The sequence below is a fragment of the Erpetoichthys calabaricus genome, chromosome 17 (genome assembly GCF_900747795.2).
Source record: "Erpetoichthys calabaricus chromosome 17, fErpCal1.3, whole genome shotgun sequence".
Lineage (NCBI taxonomy): Eukaryota > Metazoa > Chordata > Cladistia > Polypteriformes > Polypteridae > Erpetoichthys > Erpetoichthys calabaricus.
This window is the reverse complement of record NC_041410.2, coordinates 64,124,833-64,143,064: the sequence shown is the minus strand read 5'-3', so window position 1 is coordinate 64,143,064 and position 18,232 is coordinate 64,124,833. Positions and strand designations below refer to the sequence as shown.

At 41.1% G+C, this 18,232-nt stretch overlaps 1 protein-coding gene across 1 annotated transcript; it reads left to right on the top strand.

Annotated features, from left to right (window-relative positions):
- The first annotated feature begins 302 nt into the window (after window positions 1-302).
- On the top strand, window positions 303-17,998 carry serf2a (small EDRK-rich factor 2a). Its single transcript, XM_028823353.2, has 3 exons — window positions 303-422; window positions 12,550-12,658; window positions 17,552-17,998. Exons 1-3 carry the CDS (start codon window positions 416-418, stop codon window positions 17,616-17,618), a joined length of 183 nt encoding a protein of 60 aa, XP_028679186.1. The 5' UTR covers window positions 303-415; the 3' UTR covers window positions 17,619-17,998.
- The last annotated feature ends 234 nt before the right edge of the window (window positions 17,999-18,232 follow it).

The following is an 18,232-nucleotide window of genomic DNA, read 5'->3' as shown; positions in this document are numbered from 1 at the left end:
GTATGGATATTTACTATTCCTCTCACTTGGTGCGAATTTCGAGACAGACAAACTTTCTTATACAAACACACACACACTCAGTGGATTCTTCCTGGGGGAAGACAACTTTCCGTCTGTCCAACCTTGGTTTCTGTCTTACATCCCATGCAGCGACCACCATGAACGTGTAAATGAGTCTCAACAGATTGAAAAAAGAGTTACTTGCGAAGGGATTGTTTTACCTGACAACAGATCTTTCTCCGCAGCCAATCATAAATTCATTTGAAAACATTTTCCTGGCTTTGACCAATCCGCAACGCCAGGAGGCGGGACCGCATCTTTTCAAGTGTCGCGTGCCCAAGTTGTCAGTGACAGACGTGGGCCGAGCGGACGGAGGAGGCACATCTGGGTAAAGCGGTTCCGTAATCGAGTGACTATGACTCGTAAGTTCGCCGAACTGGAGATTCGTGCCATACGTTGTTCGACCCTCTCGTGTGTTTTAGCGAGTTGGTGAACCACGCAGTAAGGAATGCAGTATTTTTGTGGTGCAATGGCGACGGTGTTCCTTGGCGGTTGGAGTAGGCCGTGTTTTTCTTTGCGGGCTTGAAGTTTGATGCTTTTGCTGTATTCGGAGTTGTCTTTACGGGATAACATTATGTGCTTTTACTCAAAGGTGGATGTTAGCTCCGTCACACGGTTCGTTTAAAACACGTGAGTGTAAAGGGCAGCAAACGTCTCCCATGGAGATTCGCCGTCTTCCAAAATGAACGTTTCGAAGAAAGCAAACGCAGCAGGACTGTGTTCTGGTGTCGACATTAGTGGAGGAATAATTTTAGCGTCGTCTTCTTTTGTTGCCGGATCTTTTTCCGTGCTCAGTATTTCGTTGTTTTAAATGTTTATCGTGGCTTTCAAAATTTGTCCTTGCAATTAGACAATAGCTTAGCATAAATACCCCAACTGTTTTGAAATTGTCCCGTTAAACAGAATCTAAGCTTCTCACGAGCGCCCTCTTTGCCACGTAGCTGATTTGTGATTTTAACCAGATTGCCGTGGAGAAGAATCGAGATTGTTGGTGCACAGCTGATGAGGAGTTATCCTTTCCACGCCACACTTTTTTCTTTACAGTACTAAAGATTAATATTATCGCATACATTTGGTTGTTAACACCAAGAAGGGTTTTGTTTTTTAATTTTGTGTGGCTTTGATATGACCGAGTTCTCCTCACAGTGCCATTAAAACTTCTACTGGATATTTGAAGCATTTTAAGTTTTACTGTAAGCATTGTTCTCTAACTTCAGTTTGTCTTAATCTTTCTTTGTCTATGCATGCATATTTTTTAATCCCGATTTAAACTGAAATTTATTTAAACCGTGTCCTGCAGATAGATTAAACAGTATTAATGCAAAGTAAAGCAAATTTTATTTCATAGGATATTAGAAAACAGAGGAGTTTATCACCCTAAGTACATGTCCGATGTACCAATTGCAACATCCATCCATCCATTTTCCAACCCGCACACAGGGTCACGGGGGTCTGCTGGAGCCAATCCCAGCCAACACAGGGCACAAGGCAGGAACCAATCCCGGGCAGGGTGCCAACCCACCGCATGACACACACAAACACACCCACACACCAAGCATACACTAGGGCCAATTTAGAATTGCCAATCCACCAAACCAGCATGTCTTTGGACTGTGGGAGGAAACCCACGCAGACACGGGGAGAACATGCATACTCCACGCAGGGAGGGTCCGGGAAGCGAACCCGGGTCCCCAGGTCTCCCAACTGCGAGGCAGCAGCGCTACCCACTGCGCCACCGTGCCGCCAATTGCAACATGCATTTTTTTATTCATTGGTTGTTCAGAGTCCTTACATCTTGTGTAGATGGACATTTCATGTTTATCTTGATTCGAATGAACTGTATAACATAAGGATGGCTTCTTTCACCTGCATGGAGAGCTCCGTTGACCGCATGTTGTCTGTTCACAGCAAAATCTTCCACATGCAAGCACCACACCTCAAATCAACTGCAGGCCTTTTATCTGCTTAATTGATAATGACATAACAACAGACATGCCCATACCTGCCCATGAAATAGCCTTTGAGTCAATTGTCCAATTACTTTTGAGCCCCATAAATGAAGGGATTGTGTTAAAAAAAAAAAAAAACTCTATAGTTGCCTCACATTTTTTATGCAATCGTTTTGTTCACCCCACTGAATTAAAGCTGAAAGTCTGCACTTCAACTGCATCTGAGTTGTTTAATTTAAAATTCATTGTGGTAATGTACAGAACCAAAATTAGAAAAAAAGTCGTCTCTGTCCAATGATTTATGGACCTAACTGTATGTGTGTGTATATATACGTAATTACCCCGATCTACATGCTGTCAAATAAACGAACCACATGCCGTGGCGCAACGTTAGGGGCATCGCCTCTGACGCTGACGTCCGAGGTTCGATTCCCGAGAGTGAGTGCAGTGGATTGTGTACACCTGATGAGCCCAGAATGAGGGCGAAACACGTGTCGTGTACTCTTTGCATTTATTTGACAGTAAACTATTTCAACCATATATATATATATATATATACACATACAGTGGTGTGAAAAACTATTTGCCCCCTTCCTGATTTCTTATTCTTTTGCATGTTTGTCACACAAAATGTTTCTGATCATCAAACACATTTAACCATTAGTCAAATATAACACAAGTAAACACAAAATGCAGTTTGTAAATGGTGGTTTTTATTATTTAGGGAGAAAAAAAAATCCAAACCTACATGGCCCTGTGTGAAAAAGTAATTGCCCCCTGAACCTAATAACTGGTTGGGCCACCCTTAGCAGCAATAACTGCAATCAAGCGTTTGCGATAACTTGCAATGAGTCTTTTATAGCGCTCTGGAGGAATTTTGGCCCACTCATCTTTGCAAAATTGTTGTAATTCAGCTTTATTTGAGGGTTTTCTAGCATGAACTGCCTTTTTAAGGTCATGCCATAGCATCTCAATTGGATTCAGGTCAGGACTTTGACTAGGCCACTCCAAAGTCTTCATTTTGTTTTTCTTCAGCCATTCAGAGGTGGATTTGCTGGTGTGTTTTTGGTCATTGTTCTGTTGCAGCACCCAAGATCGCTTCAGCTTGAGTTGACGAACAGATGGCCGGACATTCTCCTTCAGGATTTTTTGGTAGACAGTAGAATTCATGGTTCCATCTATCACAGCAAGCCTTCCAGGTCCTGAAGCAGCAAAACAACCCCAGACCATCACACTACCACCACCATATTTTACTGTTGGTATGATGTTCTTTTTCTGAAATGCTGTGTTCCTTTTACGCCAGATGTAACGGGACATTTGCCTTCCAAAAAGTTCAACTTTTGTCTCATCAGTCCACAAGGTATTTTCCTAAAAGTCTTGGCAATCATTGAGATGTTTCTTAGCAAAATTGAGACAAGCCCTAATGTTCTTTTTGCTTAACAGTGGTTTGCGTCTTGGAAATCTGCCATGCAGGCCGTTTTTGCCCAGTCTCTTTCTTATGGTGGAGTCGTGAACACTGACCTTAATTGAGGCAAGTGAGGCCTGCAGTTCTTTAGACGTTGTCCTGGGGTCTTTTGTGACCTCTCGGATGAGCCGTCTCTGCGCTCTTGGGGTAATTTTGGTCGGCCGGCCACTCCTGGGAAGGTTCACCACTGTTCCATGTTTTTGCCATTTGTGGATAATGGCTCTCACTGTGGTTCGCTGGAGTCCCAAAGCTTTAGAAATGGCTTTATAACCTTTACCAGACTGATAGATCTCAATTACTTCTGTTCTCATTTGTTCCTGAATTTCTTTGGATCTTGGCATGATGTCTAGCTTTTGAGGTGCTTTTGGTCTACTTCTCTGTGTCAGGCAGCTCCTATTTAAGTGATTTCTTGATTGAAACAGGTGTGGCAGTAATTAGGCCTGGGGGTGGCTACAGAAATTGAACTCAGGTGTGATACACCACAGTTAGGTTATTTTTTAACAAGGGGGCAATTACTTTTTCACACAGGGCCATGTAGGTTTGGATTTTTTTTTCTCCCTAAATAATAAAAACCACCATTTACAAACTGCATTTTGTGTTTACTTGTGTTATATTTGACTAATGGTTAAATGTGTTTGATGATCAGAAACATTTTGTGTGACAAACATGCAAAAGAATAAGAAATCAGGAAGGGGGCAAATAGTTTTTCACACCACTGTATATATATAAACTTAGCCCATGTAGTTTGTAGTGGTGGCTGAGAATGTTTAATCTCATGTTTTCATGGAGAAAGTACATATAGATTTTGAAAGAGACTTTCTGCTCTTGAAATGAAGATCTGAAACTCCCCTCATTCATTGAGTCCTGGCATCAGTTCAAAAGTAGTATATTGTGGGATTGTGCCTTTCATGTTTATATTGTGCACTAAAGTTTCTGGAAGTATTTTAGCAAAAAATTAATTCATGTGGATTTTTTTCCCTATGGACGTTTTTCACATTGTTTGCCATTCATTGTTTGGTGTTACTCACTGTGGACTCCCATTCTATTAGAATTTTTTATGTACTTTCTCAGCAAAAACATGAGATTATAAAGATTCGCAGTGCTGGGTACCACTAGTGCTGGGTGGTATACCGGTTCATACCGAAAACCGTTTATTTTTGTTATGATATGGATTTTTCTTATACCGCACCACTGGTTTAAATAGCCTGAACATCGTTCGGAACGTGGCACAGCGGGGAACTGTTTAAGGGGGGGACCTTTTTCACTGCTACACCGCTAAACACACACAACAGAGTACATGCGTTAGTGGAGGTACAGTGATCCCTCGCTATATCGCGCTTTGCCTTTCGCGGCTTCACTCCATCGCGGATTTTATATGTAAGCATATTTAAATATATATCACGGATTTTTTGCTGGTTCGCGGATTTCTGCGGACAATGGGTCTTTTAATTTCTGGTACATGCTTCCTCAGTTGGTTTGCCCAGTTGATTTCACACAAGGGACGCTATTGGCAGATGGCTGAGAAGCTAGATTGCTTACTTTTCTCTCTGTCTTGCGCTGACTTTCTCTGATCCTGATGTAGGGGGATTGAGCAGGGGGGCTGTTTGCACACCTAGATGATACGGACGCTCGTCTAAAAATGCTGAAAGATTATCTTCACGTTGCTATCCTTTGTGCAGCTGCTTCCTGAAAGGACATGCTGTACAGTGCTTTGCATACTTAAAAGCTCGAAGGGCACGTATTGATTTTTGACTGAAAAACAAACTCTCTCTATCTCTCTCTCTCCCTGCTCCTGACGGAGGGGGTGTGAGCTGCCGCCTTCAACAGCTTTGTGCCGCGGTGCTTCGCATACTTAAAAGCCAAACAGCCCTATTGATTTGTTTGCTAGAGATTGTTTTCTCTATCTATGTGACATTCTGTGCTCCTGACACACTCCTTTGAAGAGGAAGATATGTTTGCATTCTTTTAATTGTGAGACAGAACTGTCATCTCTGTCTTGTCATGGAGCACAGTTTAAACTTTTGAAAAAGAGACAAATGTTTGTTTGCAATGTTTGAATAACGTTCCTGTCTCTCTACAACCTCCTGTGTTTCTGCGCAAATCTGTGACCCAAGCATGACAATATAAAAATAACCATATAAACATATGGTTTCTACTTCGCGGATTTTCTTATTTCGCGGGTGGCTCTGGAACGCAACCCCCGCGATGGAGGAGGGATTACTATATTGTGCAGGGGCACTTTTTCACTGTTACACCGCTAAACAGGGATGCAGCGGAGTACATGCAGTAGTGGAGGTATTGCACAGTGAAAATGGACAGAGAACATTCCGAAACTGAAGCTGTAGCAGACGATAAAGTTGAACATGATGACACAAAAGAACTTTTGCTGAAAAAAAGGAGTCGCGTCCGCTGCCTGGAGATACTTTGGTTTTAAAAGGTTGTATGTGGACCATTATGTTCAAATCTGTGGATACTGTTTCTATACTACTGGATAATACTGCAAGCTAAGTTGTAGTTTTATTTTTTTTCAATACTGTGTAATGTACCTGTGTACCTTGTAACAGTGTGACGACGTGTTGACTTTATTCTCGACATTTCTACTTTATTCTCGCCGTTTGTCGAGATTAAAGTCGACATGTTGACTTTATTCTCGTAATTTGTCATTAAAGTAGATAATCGTAAAATGAATATTTACTAGATTTTCTCAAACCCCGTCATAAGTTATGTAGCACATTAAATGCATTGTGTTGTGTTCCCCGAGCCATGTTAAAACGGTACATGCTTCTTAAACTGACTTCCTCTTGTACTGAGGAGGCACCGGCGGCGATCACTGCACAGAATACATTCACTTCATGATATTCCTGTTCCCTGAACATTTAGAATGCTAAATACTTGATATAATTTTCATGATGAAATTCATTAAAGCATGTTTTAATCGTGGGGGCACGGTGGCATGGAGGTTGCACTTGGGTCTCGGGTGTACCCTGCTTTGAATTTGCATGTTTTTCTGGTGGGTTTACTCGGCATGCTTCAGTTTCCTATCAAAGTCATGTAGGATGTGGGTTTTTGTTATGCTATATTGACCCTGCTAGTGTATGTTTTGCTCGTATTCACCCTGCGATGTGCTGGCCCTCAGGATTTGCTTCTGCCTCGCACACAATGCTTGCTGGGATGGGCACAACCCTGAATGGATGGCATAATTAGACATGTATACGAAGATTTTTTTAAAGTTCTGAACACTCCGTGGTCTAAGTTTATAACTAGTTTTAATTTCACAAAGACGTTTATTGTGTGGTGATTGGTTAGGTGGAGAAAGAAAAAGGAAGGATAGGAGCTGAGGGTTTGGTATGTCAGAAAGAGACAGCACAAATGCAATAAAGAAAGCCCACTCGGAAGAACATCCATTGAATTCTGTGTTTGTGTCTCCGACCACCAGATCACAAACCCAACATTTACACAATATTTAAGTTAAACCTGTGCGATACCCATTCATACATCCAGTTTTTTGGAGCCTCATCACACCTGCCTTAAAGTTCTCAACACAAAGTACACCTGGGGACTCCTTACTGCAAGGGAGCAGCACTACTGCCACACTACCGTGCATGTTTAATACCTGCTTTAATACATTTCATCCAGAAAATGATATCAAGTATATATCTTAGCATTCTAAATGTTCAGGGAGCAGGAATATCATGAAGTGAATTTATTCTGTGCGGCAATTGCCGCTGGCGCCTCCTCTTAGTGTGGAGGAAGTCAGTTTAAGAGGCGCATAGTGATTAACAACTGGGTCAGGGAACACAAAGCATTTAATGTGCTACATTAACATGACGGGGTTTGAGAAAATCTGGTAAATTAAACATTGATTTTAGGATGAAGTTTACGACATTCTACTTTAATTATAAAATAAACTATGAGAATAAAGTAGAAATGTCGACTTTAATCTCGACATAAGTGTCAAAATTAAAGTGGAAATGTCGAGAATAAAGTCAACATGTTGAATTTATTCTCGACGTAGTTTTTTTTTTTTTTTCTTTTTTTTTCTTCTTCACCGTGGCCCTAATACTATTCCGTAGGGCTATACCACAAATAGCATTATAAATGCAAGTTGCAGTTTTATTATTTATGTATATTGCTTAGCTTGAAGCAAGGTCCGTATTAATGGAATATGCCTAAATGATGGTTCAGTTGGTAAAGATTTCATCACTAAGTTGCACTTGGTTGTTTTATTTTTTATTTTATTTTTATTTGGTGAATACTGTGTAATGCACCTGGGCTTGATGTCTTGAAGTAATAGTATTATTACTGGAAGTTGCACTATTATTTATTTTATTGTTGTTATTTATTAGTTTAAATATTATGCAGTTTAATGATGGTAAAGTTGTTTAAAAAGTCACTTTAACGTGTTAGTGGACAGAAATTGTTAATATTAACAGAAAGTGTAGTTAGTATACAAAAAAATTATTTACTATTTATTCCTTTTTTTAAGACATGTTCAGTGCAATACAACTTTTCACAAGCGCCTCTGCATATTTTACTAAGTCTAAATGCCTCTTTGGATGGTTGAAAATATGTTGTCAAAATTTTACTTTAATTTGTTTGCAAAATTAGTTCAATAAAAAGGTTCTATATTTTGACTGCAACTGTCATGCAATGTGATTCCTTCTCTTCATTAGTGCCACCCCCTTGAAAACTATCACTTTATGGGGCCATGCAAACCTGTATTAATACTTGTGTGCACATTAAAATATTTCTTTGTACAATTCTCATGACAGTTTTATAGGTTATTCTTAGCCAGTCTACTGCAGTAATTGCAGTGGAAAATGTGGTTATCATCCACTTATGCATGGGGGAAAAATTACTGTTGAATACCATGAAACCAGTATAATTTTGAAAAATACCGTGATATAGAATTTTGGTCATATCGCCCAGCACTAGCCACCTCTATATACATTTAATTTTATGCAATTCTAAAGTAATTCTTTTGTTCTTGCATTGTATTTATAAGGCCGTTGTCATGTGTATAGAGTACAGTAAAATGTATGTGCTAATGAACATGCTTCATCTTTATGACTCAGTTTTAAGTCAGAATTTTATATAATGATGAAATAAGCCACAGGGGATGTACAAACCAGTGTGTTTCTTCGTGCCGGTCCCAAGCCCGGATAAATGGGGAGGATTACGTCAGGAAGGGTATCCGGTGTTAAATTTTGCCAAATCAATATGCGGACAACAGTACAAATTTCCATACCGTATCGGTCTTGCCCCGGGTTAACAATGACCTCCACCAGTACTGTTAGCCAACAGGGTGCTAGTGGAAATTGGGCTAATGTTGGCCGAAGGAGAAGAGGAGGTGGGAGACGTGTCCGGAGGCAGGAGAGGAGGAAAGTAAAGAGAGTGGAACTGTGGGTAGGATCTTTGAATGTTGGCAGTATGACTGGTAAGGGGAGGGAGTTAGAAGATATGATGGAGAGAAGGAAGGTTGATATATTGTGCTTGCAAGAGACTACATGGAAGGGGAGTAAGGCGAGGTGGATTCAAATTGTTCTATGATGGTGTGGATGAGAGGAGAAATGGGGTAGGAGTTATTCTGAAGGAACAGTATGTAAAGAGTGTTTTGGAGGTGAAAAGAGTGTCAGGCCGAGTAATGATTATGAAGCTGGAAATTGGAGGTGTAATGATGAATGTTGTTGGGTGTGCAATGGGTGAGAGAGAAGATTTTTGGAGTGAGTTGTATGAAGTGATGAACAGTGTACCCAAGGGGCAGAAAGTGGTGATTGGAGTGGATTTCAATGGGCATGTTGGTGAAGGGAACAGTGGAGACAAGGAGGTGATGGGTAGGTATGGTGTCAAGGAGAGGAATGAAGAAGGTCAGAGTATAGTGGATTTTGCCAAAAGGATGGACATGGCTGTGGTGAATATGTATTTTAAGAAGAGGGAGGAACATAGGGTTACGTACAAGAGTGGAGGAAGATGCAGCATAGGATGGTGGTCTGTAGGATGACGTGGCAGATCAAGAAGAGGAAGAGAGTGAGGGCAGAGCCAAGGATCAAATGGTGGAAGTTGACAAAGGAAGACTGCAAGGTTGAGTTTAGGGAGGAGGTGAGACAGGCACTGGGTGGCAGTGAAGAGTTACCAGACAGCTGGGAAACTACAGCAGATGTAGGAAGGGTGCTTGGCGTGACATCTGGAAGGAGGAAAAGGAAAGCTGGTGGTAGAATGAGGAAATACAGGAGAGTATACAGAAGAAGAGGATGGCAAAGAAATGGGATAGTCAGAGATGCAGAAAGTAGACAAGAGTACAAAGAGATAAGGTGCAAGGTGAAGAGAGAGGTGGACTAAAGCTAAAGAAAAGGCGTATGATGCGTTGTATGAGAGGTTGGACACTAAGGAGGGAGAAAAGGACTTGTACCGATTGGCTAGACAGAGCGACCGAGCTGGGAAAGACGTGCAGCAGGTTAGGTTGATAAAGGATAAAGATGGAAACGCACTTACAAGCGAGGAGAGTGTGTTGAGCAGACGGAAAGAGTACTTTGAGAGGCAGATGAATGAAGAGAGAAAGAGAGAGAAGAGGTTGGATGATGTGGAGATAGTGAATCAGGAAGTGCAATGGATTAGCAAGGAGGAAGTAAGGACAGCTATGAAGAGGCTGAAAAATGGAAAGGCCGTTGGTTCAAATGACATACCTATGGAAGCATGGAGGTGTTTAGGAGAGATGGCAGTGGAGTTTTTAACCAGATTGTTTAATGGAATCTTGGAAAGTGAGAAGATACCTGAGGAGTGGAGAAGTGTACAGGTGCCATTATTTAAGAATAAGGGGGGTGTGCAGGACTGCAGTAACTACAGGGGAATAAAATTCATGAGCCATAGCATGAAGTTATGGGAAAGAGTAGTGGAAGCTAGGTTAAGAAGTGAGGTGATGATTAGTGAGCAGCAGTATGGTTTCATACGTAGAAAGGTCTCCACAGATGCATTGTTTGCTCTAAGGATGTTGATGAAGAAGTTTAGATAAGGCCAGAAGGAGTTGCATTGCGTCTTTGTGGACCTGGAGAAAGCATATGACAGGGTGCCGAGAGGATTTTTGTGGTGGTATTGTATGAGGAAGTCGGGAGTGGCAGAGAAGTATGAAAGAGTTGTACAGGATATGTACGAGGGAAGTGTGACAGTGGTGAGGTCTGCGGTAGGAGTGATGGATGCATTCAAGTTGGAGGTGGGATTACATCAGGGATTGTCTCTAAGCCCTTTCTTATTTGCAATGGTGATGGACAGGTTGACAGACAAGAATAGACAGGAGTCCCCGTGGACTATAATGTTTGCTGATGACATTGTGATCTGTAGCGATTAGTAGGGAGCAGGTTGAGGAGACCCTGGAGAGGTGGAGAATATGCTCTAGAGTGGAGAGGAATGAAGGTCAGTAGGAACAAGACGGAATACATGTGTGTAAATGAGAGGGAGGTCAGTGGAATGGTGAGGATGCAGGGAGTAGAGCTGGCGAAGGTGGATGAGTTTAAATCCTTGGGATCAACAGTAATGGGGATTGTGGAAGAGAGGTGAAAAAGAGAGTGCAGGCAGGCTGGAATGGGTGGAGAACAGTTTCGGGAGTAATTTGTGACAGATGGGTATCAGCAAGAGTGAAAGGGAAGGTCTACAGGACGGTAATGAGACTAGCTATGTTATGGGTTGGAGACAGCAGAGTTAAAGATTCTAAGATTCGCACTGGGTGTGATGAGGATGGATAGGATTAGAAATGAGTACATTAGAGCAGGGGTCCCCAACCCCCGGTCCGCGGCCCACTACCGGTCCGCAGCCGTCTGACAGCCGGGCCGCGAGAGAACTGCCGGCAACGGCGACTCACTCAGACTTTTCAGAACGCTTGGCGGGCGGGGCTTTGCAGCGGTGCAGAGAGGAGAGAGACCGAGGTGAGAGACTATTACAACAAAGTATTTTTATGGTCCCGACAGTTTCCCCATATGACATGAGTCTATAGAAATCACGTTACTACGAAGTACATTCAACAGATGCTTTCATTATAACGAAGTGACCTTGAAATGCTTGAACGAATCATCCACAGAGCAGTTAGATCTGTGGTCGCAGCTCAGTTGTGCACGTTTGCACAACGATCCCCAAACAGAAACATTGTAAAAAAAATCACTTTCTTCGAACTTTCCTCGTGCTGTTTTTTTTTTTTTTTTTTTTGCTGTTTTTGTTGTCTGTGGTTTTCATTGATTCCTTTTGCTTATTGCTTGTCAATATTTGAAAAACATCCATTGGAATTTAACTCATTGTCACCCTCCTATAGAAACGGCAGACACGAAAAAAGATTGCAGTGTTAATGTTTGTGATGTGCAATCTGTTGGATTGGCAAATGTAAAGCATGTCTGTTATATGCAAAAAAAGAAGAAAAATCTCAGATTGCAAACGTATGCGAACTGCTTAATAACTTTAATAATAAAAGAAATGTTATTTAAATTGTGTATAAAACTGCACCCCCCAACCAACCCCCCCGACCGGTCCGTGGAAAAATTTGCATCTAATAAATGGTCCTTGCTGTCAAAAAGGTTGGGGACCACTGCATTAGAGGGTCAGCTCAAGTTGGACAGTTGGGAGACAAAGTCAGAGAAGTGAGATTGCGTTGGTTTGGACATGTGCAGAGGAGAGATGCTGGATATATTGGGAGAAGGATGCTAAGGATAGAGCTGCCAGGGAAGAGGAAAAGAGGAAGGCCTAAGCAAAGGTTTATGGATGTGGTGAGAGCGGACATGCAGGTGATGGGTGTAACAGAACAAGATGCAGAGGACAGAAAGATATGGAAGAAGATGATCCGCTGTGGCAACCCCTAATGGGAGCAGCCGAAACAAGAAGAAGAATAATCGGACCCATATTTAGCCTTTTTAGCATTGAATTCTAAAAGGTAGCATTTACCTCTATTTTCAGTAAAGAGAGCCTGCTAAGCTCAAAATGCATGTTTTTTTTGTTTGTTTTTAATGACAGTTGACTGCATTTATTTAATCAGATCTAAGGCAATGAATTGTGTTTGATACAAAATATATTTTTTCCTCCCCCCACCTTGTTTCACAGGGGGAAACCAGCGTGAACTAGCCCGTCAGAAAAATGCTAAAAAACAGAATGAAAGCGGCAAAGGTAAAAGACAGGATGATGGCTTATCAGCAGCTGCAAGAAAGCAAAGGTAAGCAAATAGGAAATGTCCAGTTTCATGTTCCATTTTTATAATGCACTTTGTTAAACATCAGGTGACACTTGCACGAGTAACATTTGCAAGCCTAAGTTACTCCAGATGGATCCAAAGATTTACACTGCCCACTGTTTAAAAGTACAGTATAGATACAGTGGGGCAAAAAAGTATTTAGTCAGCAACCAATTGTGCAAGTTCTCCCACTTAAAAAGATGAGAGGCCTGTAATTTTCATCATAGGTATACCTCAACTATGAGAGACAAAATGAGAAAAAAAATCCAGAAAATCACATTGTCTGATTTTTGAAGAATTTATTTGCAAATTATGGTGGAAAAAAAGTATTTGGTCAATAACAAAAGTTCATCTCAATACTTTGTTTATATACCCTTTGTTGGCAATGACAGAGGTCAAACGTTTTGTGCAAGTCTTCACAAGTTTTTCACACACTGTTGCTGGTATTTTGGCCCATTCCTCCATGCAGATCTCCTCTAGAGCAGTGATGTTTTGGGGCTATTGCTGGGCAACACGGACTTTCAACTCCCTCCAAAGATTTTCTATGGGGTTGAGATCTGGAGACTGGCTAGCCCACTCCAGGACCTTGAAATGCTTCTTACGAAGCCACTCCTTTGTTACCCGGGCGGTGTGTTTGGGATCATTGTCATGCTTCAATGCCCTTGCTGATGGAAGGAGGTTTTCACTCAAAATCTGACGATACATGGCCCCATTCATTCTTTCCTTTACACGGATCAGTCGTCCTGGTCCCTTTGCAGAAAAACGGCCCCAAAGCATGATGTTTCCACCCCCATCAAAAAAGTTCTATTTTGGTTTCATCTGACCATATGGCATTCTCCCAATCCTCTTCTGGATCATCCAAATGCTCTCTAGCAAACTTCAGACGGGCCTGCACATGTACTGGCTTAAGCAGGGGACACGTCTGGCACTGCAGGATTTGAGTCCCTGGCGGCGTAGTGTGTTACTGATGGTAGCCTTTGTTACTTTGGTAACAGCTCTCTGCAGGTCATTCACTAGGTCCCCCTGTGTGGTTCTGGGATTTTTGCTCACCGTTCTTGTGATCATTTTGACCCCGCGGGGTGAGATCTTGCGTGGAGCCCCAGATCGAGGGAGTTCATCAGTAGTCTTGTATGTCTTCCATTTTCTAATAATTGCTCCCACAGTTGATTTCTTCACACCAAGCTGCTTACCTATTGCAGATTCAGTCTTCCCAGCCTGGTGCAGGTCTACAATTTTGTTTCTGGTGTCCTTTGATAGCTCTTTGGTCTTGGCCATAGTGGAGTTTGGAGTGTGACTGTTTGAGGTTGTGGACAGGTGTCTTTTATATTGATAACGAGTTCAAACAGGTGCCATTAATACAGGTAACGAGTGGAGGACAGGGGAGCCTCTTACAGAAGAAGTTACAGGTCTGTGAGAGCCAGAAATCTTGCTTGTTTTTAGGTGACCAAATAATTATTTTCCACCATAATTTGCAAATAAATTCTTTAAAAATCAGACAATGTGATTTTCTGGATTTTTTTTCTCATTTTGTCTCTCGTGGTTGAGGTACAGTAATCCCTCACTATATCGCGCTTCGCCTTTCGCGACTTCACTCTATCTCGGATTTTATATGTAAGCATATTTAAATATATATTGCAGATTTTTTGCTGGTCCGCGGATTTCTGCGAACAATGGGTCTTTTAATTTCTGGTAAATGCTTCCTCAGTTGGTTTGCCCAGTTGATTTCATACAAGGGACGCTATTGGCAGAAGACTGAGAAGCTACCCAACTTACTTTTCTCTCTCTCTCTCGCGCTGACTTTCTCTGATCCTGACGTAGGGGGATTGAGCAGGGGGGCTGTTCGCACACCTAGACAATACGGACGCTCGTCTAAAAATGCTGAAAGATTATCTTCACGTTGCTACCTTCTGTGCAGCTGCTTCGTGAAGCGACATGCTGTACAGTGCTTTGCATACTTAAAAGCTCGAAAGGGCATGTATTGATTTTTGATGTTTGTTTTTCTCTGTCTCTCTCTGTCTGCTCCTGACGGAGGGGGTGTGAGCTGCCGCCTTCAACAGCTTTGTGCCGCAGTGCTTCGCATACTTAAAAGCCAAACAGCCCTATTGATTTGTTTGCTTTCCTCTCTCTTTCTGACTCTGTCTCTGCTCCTGACGCGCACTCCTTTGAAGAGGAAAATATGCTTGCATTCTTTTAATTGTGAGACGGAACTGTCATCTCTGTCTTGTCATGGAGCAGAGTTTAAACTTTTGAAAAAGAGACAAATGTTTGTTTGCAGTGTTTGAATAACGTTCCTGTCTCTCTACAACCTCCTGTGTTTCTGCGCAAATCTGTGACCCAAGCATGACAATATAAAAATAACCATATAAACATATGGTTTCTACTTCGCGGGTGGCTCTGGAGCGCAACCCCCGCGATGGAGGAGGGATTACTGTATACCTATGATGAAAATTATAGGCCTGTTATTATACTGTTCAGTGGATGCAGTGGATTCTCCATGATTGACAGGAGCCTGCTCAGCGCCCGTTGCTCCGCCACAGATGTCAAACTGTCCAGCTCCGTGCCTAAAATAGAGCCTGCCTTCCTCACCAGTTTGTCTAAGTGTGAGGCGTCCCTCTTCTTTATGCTGCCTCCCCAGCACACCACCGCGTAGAGGAGAGTGTTCGCCACAACCGTCTGCAGCATCCTATTGCAGATGTTGAAGGATGCCAGCCTTCTAAGAAAGTATAGTTGGCTTTGCCCTCTCTTGCACAGAGCATCAGTATTGGCAGTCCAGTCCAATTTATCATCCAGCTCCACTCCCAGGTATTTATAGGTTTGCACCCTCTGCACACAGTTACCTCTGATGATCACGGGGTCCAGGAGGGTCCTGGGCCTCCTAAAATCCACCACCAGCTCCTTGGTTTTACTGGTGTTCAGTTGTAACATTAGCATTCTCATTTCATTTTCCCAAATATAACATTTTCTGCATGCTATTGAGAGATAAAGGCTCTTGTCTGATTAAGCACATGTCTTTTAAGGCTGTGTTCACATTTCTTTTAAAAGTGAATCTAGTCTTTTTTTTTTTTTCTTTGCTTTTATATTTGTGTATCAAATTGATTGCGCAAGAGTTCCATATATGCAAATGAATGTTTACAGATTTCTATCCTGAATGTGCTTCACATGTACATAATAAATACTACCGAAGTTCCCTGAAAATAAGACCTTTTTCCAAAAATAAGCCCTAGCATATTTTTCAAGCTGCTCTGTAATATAAGCCCTACCCCAAAAATTAAGCCCTAGTTAAAATCATAATCTGATAAGTAGGGCGCATAAGGCTGTGGTTTATATTTCACGTGATGCGACACGTGTGCCTGAAACATCCATCAAATTCCTAGCACACCTTACCACAATATCTCTGAAAAGGATGTGTAATGATTACATCCATCAATCTGGGGATGCGCCCATTCCAGCAAGCATCGGGTTCAAGACAGAAACAAAATCCCTGGATGGGGCATCAGTTCATCGCAAGGTGAACACAAGCACACACATACTCCAATGTCTTTTTAGCGTCACCAAATCCCCAAACCTTCATGTCTTTGGATGGAAACCGGAGCACACTGTGTTCTTTTGTTTTTCTCTGTGTCTCAAATATGCCGCCATACGTACATTCTGATGCTATTGTGATGCACAGAAGATGGTATGTATAAAATATGTTGTCATATATCGTGTCATTACATTGGGGAATATGCGACGCTTGAATACAAAAGGACCATGAATACATTTGTATGTCGGACATTGAACCACGCGCATTGATCCCAGAGGATCCTAAATGCAGCTGGAGTAGCAAGAAATTCAGGTGGGAATTCAGGGTTTGAACATGGAGAGTTATGACGGTATTCCAGAAGATAGACATGACTGTATTTGGATAAAAGTATATTGTTGTACATGAATAAATATGACTTCCCCTGAAAATAAGCCCTAATGCATCTTTTGGAGTAAAAATTAATAAAAGACCTGGTCTTATTTTCTTGGAAATACGGTACTTGTGTATATTATATAAAAAGAGAGAAAAAAAGTGACCTAATAGACAGATGCTGATTGCTGCACCACTTCCTAATGAAGTAGGTGTAGGTCATATGCAAATTAACAGCACACCATGGTAAGGAAAACAAATAGAAAATGAAAAATAGTATCTGTTTTTGAGTGAATTTTTTAGTGCTGTATCTTAATTAAATACTTGTGGACATGAGAGTAGAGTGAGAGATTGGGGTATAAAAATAGTGGCTACAAAAGGAGTATAAATCCTTTCTGAAGGTTTTTTTTTTTTTGGATGGGGGTGGGGTTTGACCCCACTTCTCTAAAAGATCAGCTCTGTGTCACTTATAAGTGAGCTACAGTGTTATCATAGTCTTGATAACAAAACAAAAAAAAAATTGCAGCACTGGTTGCATAACCATTTTTGATTGCATGTAAAGGGCTAACAATCTGAAACAACAAAGACAAAATTCCACAAATTTAACAAATTAGAACATATTCAAACTGGGTCTTAACTATTGGCACTTTGTGCCAATTAGGGTTAAATAAAAAAAAAAAAGCCAGGCATGTGCTAAAGGCATCCTGACAGTCGGTACCCACTCCCTTCATTTTTAACACTTTATTTTTATTAAAAAAAAATGGAGGCTCTACATAAATGCAAACTTATGAAATAAGTGATGTGTGAACACTTCCTATTAATTATCATTGAATTTACTGTGTAAATGAAATAGTTTTTGAACCCATTTCAGTTTTAACATGGTTAAAATCTGCAATTAAATTTTAGTACTATGAAATAGCCTTGTGCTGAGTTTTGCACTTGCAAAATTGTGTGCTAATTAAAGAATGATTTGTTTTTCCTAGGGATGCACAGATAATGCAGCAAAAACAGAAAATGGCAAATGAGAAAACAACAGAAAAGCCGAAGTAGAGCTGTCAAGAGCTGTTAATGATTGACAGAACTTCACTGCTTGATTTACAAGGAAAAAGAGCTGGTCTTTTAATTAGTTGCTTTTCTGTCACAAAAACTCATTTTGTTTTGGTGAAGTTCCAAAGTCGTTAATGTACACTGTCTTAATGGTGCATTTTAATGCTATGTAACTTTCAAAAGGATCTCTTTGTAGTGTTGACTGGACCCCTTGGGTGCTGCAAATGATTCTTACTCTGCTCAACATGCATGAGCTTCATTCATCCGAGCAGTATTTTACGGTGTAAAAGGAAAGCAAAGTCCCTTGTATGGAGGTATATTTTCCTGTATTTTTGTATGTACGTATGTTTGCCCTCCACTTAATAAAATGGTAGTTTTTTTTTGTTTTTTTTTTTTAACTTTTAAGACACAATTAAGATATATGGTCACCTGGTTGTGTGATTAAAATTAAAAGAACAAGTGTACAGTAGCTTTTATTTTTTTTTTGGGTGGGGGCAGGTTCTACTGCAGAGTTCATTATTTTGCAAAGAAGGCTGCAGTGGCTATTAATTTAAAAAAAAAAAAAAAAAAAAAAGGAGATAAAGTATTTTTATTAGTGATTTTTATTTGAGCATTTG

Bases quoted from the DNA above. Each gene is read 5' to 3' on its own strand.
- serf2a (XM_028823353.2), top strand. The intron at 12,659-17,551 runs GTAAGCAAATAG...TGTTTTTCCTAG, and splicing joins GCAGCTGCAAGAAAGCAAAG to GGATGCACAGATAATGCAGC.